Source organism: Manihot esculenta, unplaced genomic scaffold (genome assembly GCF_001659605.2).
Source record: "Manihot esculenta cultivar AM560-2 unplaced genomic scaffold, M.esculenta_v8 Scaffold64, whole genome shotgun sequence".
In the NCBI taxonomy this organism is placed as follows: domain Eukaryota; kingdom Viridiplantae; phylum Streptophyta; class Magnoliopsida; order Malpighiales; family Euphorbiaceae; genus Manihot; species Manihot esculenta.
The window spans coordinates 2,076,268-2,081,267 of NW_025215481.1; the positions used below are offsets into that span (position 1 = coordinate 2,076,268).

At 51.0% G+C, this 5,000-nt stretch overlaps 1 protein-coding gene across 2 annotated transcripts in view; it reads left to right on the forward strand.

The window, feature by feature from the left end:
* The first annotated feature begins 1,045 nt into the window (after nucleotides 1–1,045).
* Nucleotides 1,046–5,000, forward strand: part of LOC122722598 — a 14,854-nt gene continuing 10,899 nt past the window's right edge. The window contains exon 1 of one of the 2 annotated variants that reach the window (XR_006349521.1): nucleotides 1,046–3,420. Coding sequence is in view for 1 of the 2 variants with exons in the window: in XM_043953708.1 (XP_043809643.1) it covers nucleotides 1,079–3,352 (2,274 nt within the window). In the remaining variant the exon portion in view is untranslated. The remainder of the gene's footprint in view (nucleotides 3,421–5,000) is intronic. The other variant, XM_043953708.1, reaches the window with a different exon arrangement.

Genomic DNA, 5,000 nt, shown 5'->3' on the forward strand with positions numbered 1-5,000 from the left:
CCCATGCATTGTGTCACGACTCTTCCCAATGCCTCCCTAAAATCCAAAGAGTTTTGTGAAGGAAGAATGGTGGGACAGCCCTATGGAGTGCCAAGGGGCGATTGGTGGCAGCAGCTGCGGGGCAGGCAGTTGGCTGGCCAATGGGCAGTTGCAGATTCGTGTTGGCCAGCGGAGCGTGGTTGGCCAGCGGGTGGTGGTTGGCCAGCGGAGCGTGGTTGGCCTACGGATACCGGTTGGCCTACGGAGCTGGTTGGCCTACGGATACGGTTGGCCTACGGAGCTGGTTGGCCTACGGATACGGTTGGCCTACGGAAGACTGGTTGGCCTACGGATTTATGCCAGGCGAGGTCCAATTGGCGGAACGGGCTGGAAGACGCGCGCAGCTTCCAGAAGCAGCTGGGGCGCGCGGGAAGCTGCCAGGAGTTCTGGTTGGCCAACGAAAATTCCAGGGGAGTCTGGTTGGCCTACGAAAATTCCAGAAGGCACCAGAACGGGCCAGTAGCGCCCAGAACGGGCCAGTAGCGCCCAGAATTGGCCAGAGACAGCCAGAACAGCCAGAAACTTCCAGAAACTGGTTGGCCAGCAGATTCAACCCGCAAGTGGGTCCACAGGCAGTTCAGCCACCATGTCCAGAATTCTCTACAGGGTGTGAAATTACAATTAAGTCCCTGAAAGTTCTAGAGAGGCAATCTAGCCACACATTGGAGAATGCATCTCCACCACACATTAAGGAGGTGGGATGCCTATAAATAGCTACTTAGGGAGTTCATTTGTACATACAAGAGAACAAGTGAGAAAGTGAGATACCAAAGTGTACAAAGCCTTGTAAAGCTTTCTTTGAGCAATACAAATTTCTTCCTTCCATCATCATTCTCCTTTGAGCTTAGCCAACACTTTCTCACACAACTAAGCTTCCGTTGCCACAAATCACCCAATTGCTCTTGTTTTTGAGCAAGGAGTAAGGCTGAACTTAGCTGGGGGAGCTAAGTGCCGCACGATTTTAAGTGAGTTTCGGGTATTGAAACACTTAGTCCGTGACAGTGGTATCAGAGCGTTGGTTTGCTTGATTGGGTGAAAGATGTCCGATCCAAGCGAGGTGATTGCTGGGGGAGTTGCTCCAATGGTGGAGGAGCAAGGTGGCGGCAAAAGGAAAGGAAGGGGCAAATCGAGGGAACCTACACGAGCTAGGGAGGAGCTCGGTGATTTGGAGACCCGTCTTGCGAAGGTGGAGCTAGTTTTGATCGAGGAGGAGGAGAAGTTCGAGGAGGTTGACACTCGCATCGAGGAACTTGGCAATGGGATGGAAGAGTTCCGAGAGGAGATGCAAGGTGCCCTCGACTCCGCTGTTGATAAGCTAGCAAGTGAGATGGGGTCACTTAGGCATGCCCATTCCGAGGAGAATGCTGCCATTAAAGAGGAGAACCATTTCCTAAGGGCGGAGATGGATAGGATGATGGGGAGGATGAAGGAGCTCGAGGAGCAATTGGCATTGCTACGCTCCGTGGTAGTCCAAGGTGGTATGGCAGCCACACCATCCACTTCAGGAGGAGCTCCTATGGCACGAGTGGAAGTGCCAAAGCCCCAAGCGTTCAGGGGAACGCGTAATGCCAAGGAGATTGACAATTTCCTATGGAGCTTGGAGCAGTATTTCAAGGCCCTAGGAATTGTGGAAGATGCGAGGAAGATTGATCATGCCCCACTATACTTGGCCGACACCGCCATGGTTTGGTGGCGAAGAAGGGAAGCTGACATCGAAAAGGGCACTTGCACATTGGAGACGTGGGATGATTTCAAGAGAGAATTGAAGAAGCAATTCTACCCTGTGAATGCTGCTCACGAGGCACGAGCAAGGCTAAGGAGGCTTACTCAACGGGGGACGATTCGAGACTATGTGAAGGAGTTCACTGAGGTAATTCTCGAAATCCCTGGCTATCCTGATAATGAAGCACTCTTTGCTTTTATGGATGGATTGCAACATTGGGCAAGGCTTGAGATTGAAAGGCGTGGAGCCCAAGATCTAGCCACTGCCATCTCTATTGCCGAGTCCCTGACTGAGTATCAGAAAGGGGACAAAGGCAAGGGAGTGGAGCAAGTGAAGACTAAGGGTGGTGGCGACGTTCATGAAAGTAAGGAGAGGAGTGCTAAACCATGGAGACCTAAGGAAGGATTCACCAAGGGATGGAGGAGGCCCGAAGGTGAAAGGGAGAAGCCTCAACCGAAGTGCTTCTTGTGCGATGGACCGCATATGGTGAGGGAATGTCCAAAGCGCAAGGTGTTGTCTTCCCTAGTGGAGGAGAAGGAAGCAACCAAGCAGCAAGGGGAGAATATGTGCGTGGGTGCCTTACAACTAGCTGCCATCGATGTCAAGCCGAAGGAGGTGGCAAGTGAGCGCAAGGGACGCTTGTTTGCTCCAGTAGAGGTAAAGGGGCAGTCCATTCAAGCATTGGTGGACACCGGGGCTTCACACAACTTTATGAAGCTCGATGTGGCCAAGAAGCTTGGAGTTCCTTTTTATGGTGATGAGGGTTGGTTGAAGGTTGTCAACTCTCTTCCAACCCCAACATATGGAGTTGCAAGGAATGTCCAAGTGAAGATAGGTGAGTGGACTGGAACTTTGGACTTCTACATTATTGATTTGGATGATCACTCTTGTGTGCTAGGCATGGATTTTATGGATAAGGTAAAGGCAGTTCTTCTCCCCTATGCCAATGATATGTGCTTAGCCGATGGGAATACTTTGAAGGCCATAAACTTGGCAAGAGGGAAGAATGCCACTAGCACACTTTCTAGTCTTCAAGTGGTAAGTCCAAAGGAGCTGCCCAAGGAGTCATTGCCACCGAAGAAAAGCGAAGGGCATGATGACATGAGGAAGAAGAGAGTGAGGATGACTGCCGACGCGATGGGTCCTAAGTCTTCCTTGTTGAGGCGCATCAAGGAGGCAACGATGCGTGATGGGCAAGCCAAGCAATTGGTGAAGTTGGCTCGCGATGGGGTAGCAAGGAAGTTCGTGGTCGATGAGGGGCTCATTAAAACGAGACGTGGCAGCATCTTTGTGCCTAGATGGGGCAAACTTCGGGAGGAAGTCATGAGGTGGTGTCATGACTTCATGATTCGGGGCCGTCCAAGTGTAAGGAAGATGATGGCAATGCTTGGACGAGAGTTTTATTGGCATCACATGGTGATGGATGTCAAATGGTTTGTGAGGACTTGTGTGGAGAGTCATAGCGTGGATGGTGATTCTCCAAGGGAGGTGAAGTCTGAGGGACGTTCTCCGTCTGCACCAAGGGGGAGTAGACCATGGAGGTCTAAGGTGCGACTTCGGGGAGACGCGACGAGGGCGTCGCGGGAATAGCTGGGGGAGAATGTCACGACTCTTCCCATGCCTCCCTAAAATCCAAAGAGTTTTGTGAAGGAAGAATGGTGGGACAGCCCTATGGAGTGCCAAGGGGCGATTGGTGGCAGCAGCTGCGGGGCAGGCAGTTGGCTGGCCAATGGGCAGTTCGCAGATTCGTGGTTGGCCAGCGGAGCGTGGTTGGCCAGCGGGTGTGGTTGGCCAGCGGAGCGTGGTTGGCCTACGGATACGGTTGGCCTACGGAGCTGGTTGGCCTACGGATACGGTTGGCCTACGGAGCTGGTTGGCCTACGGATACGGTTGGCCTACGGAAGACTGGTTGGCCTACGGATTTATGCCAGGCGAGGTCCAATTGGCGGAACGGGCTGGAAGACGCGCGCAGCTTCCAGAAGCAGCTGGGGCGCGCGGGAAGCTGCCAGGAGGTTCTGGTTGGCCAACGAAAATTCCAGGGGAGTCTGGTTGGCCTACGAAAATTCCAGAAGGCACCAGAACGGGCCAGTAGCGCCCAGAACGGGCCAGTAGCGCCCAGAATTGGCCAGAGACAGCCAGAACAGCCCAGAAACTTCCAGAAACTGGTTGGCCAGCAGATTCAACCCAGCAAGTGGGTCCCACAGGCAGTTCAGCCACCATGTCCAGAATTCTCTACAGGGTGTGAAATTACAATTAAGTCCCTGAAAGTTCTAGAGAGGCAATCTTAGCCACACATTGGAGAATGCATCTCCACCACACATTAAGGAGGTGGGATGCCTATAAATAGCTACTTAGGGAGTTCATTTGTACATACAAGAGAGAACAAGTGAGAAAGTGAGATACCAAAAGGTGTACAAAGCCTTGTAAAGCTTTCTTTGAGCAATACAAATTTCTTCCTTCCATCATCATTCTCCTTTGAGCTTAGCCAACACTTTCTCACACAACTAAGCTTCCGTTGCCACAATCACCCAATTGCTCTTGTTTTGAGCAAGGAGTAAGGCTGAACTTAGCTGGGGGAGCTAAGTGCCGCACGATTTAAGTGAGTTTCGGGTATTGAAACACTTAGTCCGTGACAATTGTCATGTCTCCGTGCAAAGTTTAAGAAAATCACCAAATAACAACTCAAATAAATTTATAATATTTTTCTAAGGTTCCACAAAAAATTTGGTGATTTTCTGACGGGTTTTCTATTTTTTATGATTTTCTGAATTTTTAACACTTAAAAAATAAAAAAAAATACCTAGACTTGATAAAAAATTTTCAAAATTTTTGTAAAATTAGATTACATTTTTATAAAGGTATCTGCAAAAAATCAGGTCGAAATACCTAAAATTGAATTTTTTAGGGGGGGTGTGTCACCTCAGACATTGTGATGTTTCCTCCTGGCACAGCTCAACTTGTTCCTAAGGCTCTTTAGGGGGGTGTGGGTAGTCACCCCCCTGGGGGGGCCAGCAAGGCCGGGGCCTGGGCATGCGCTAGGCCATATGTGGGCATCGGTATAGCATGCGAATAAGCTTGTTAGCCCCCTCTCCACCTCTACCTCTCGATTCAACATCGAAAAAAATTCTCGGGCGTGGTGGACCCGGTGGGGCCCGTCCCGGGCCCGGTGGGGCCCATTCCAGGGCCATTGGTGACAGTTCAAGGAAATGATCCGGTGGTTTATCCCAATGCTTGGGCG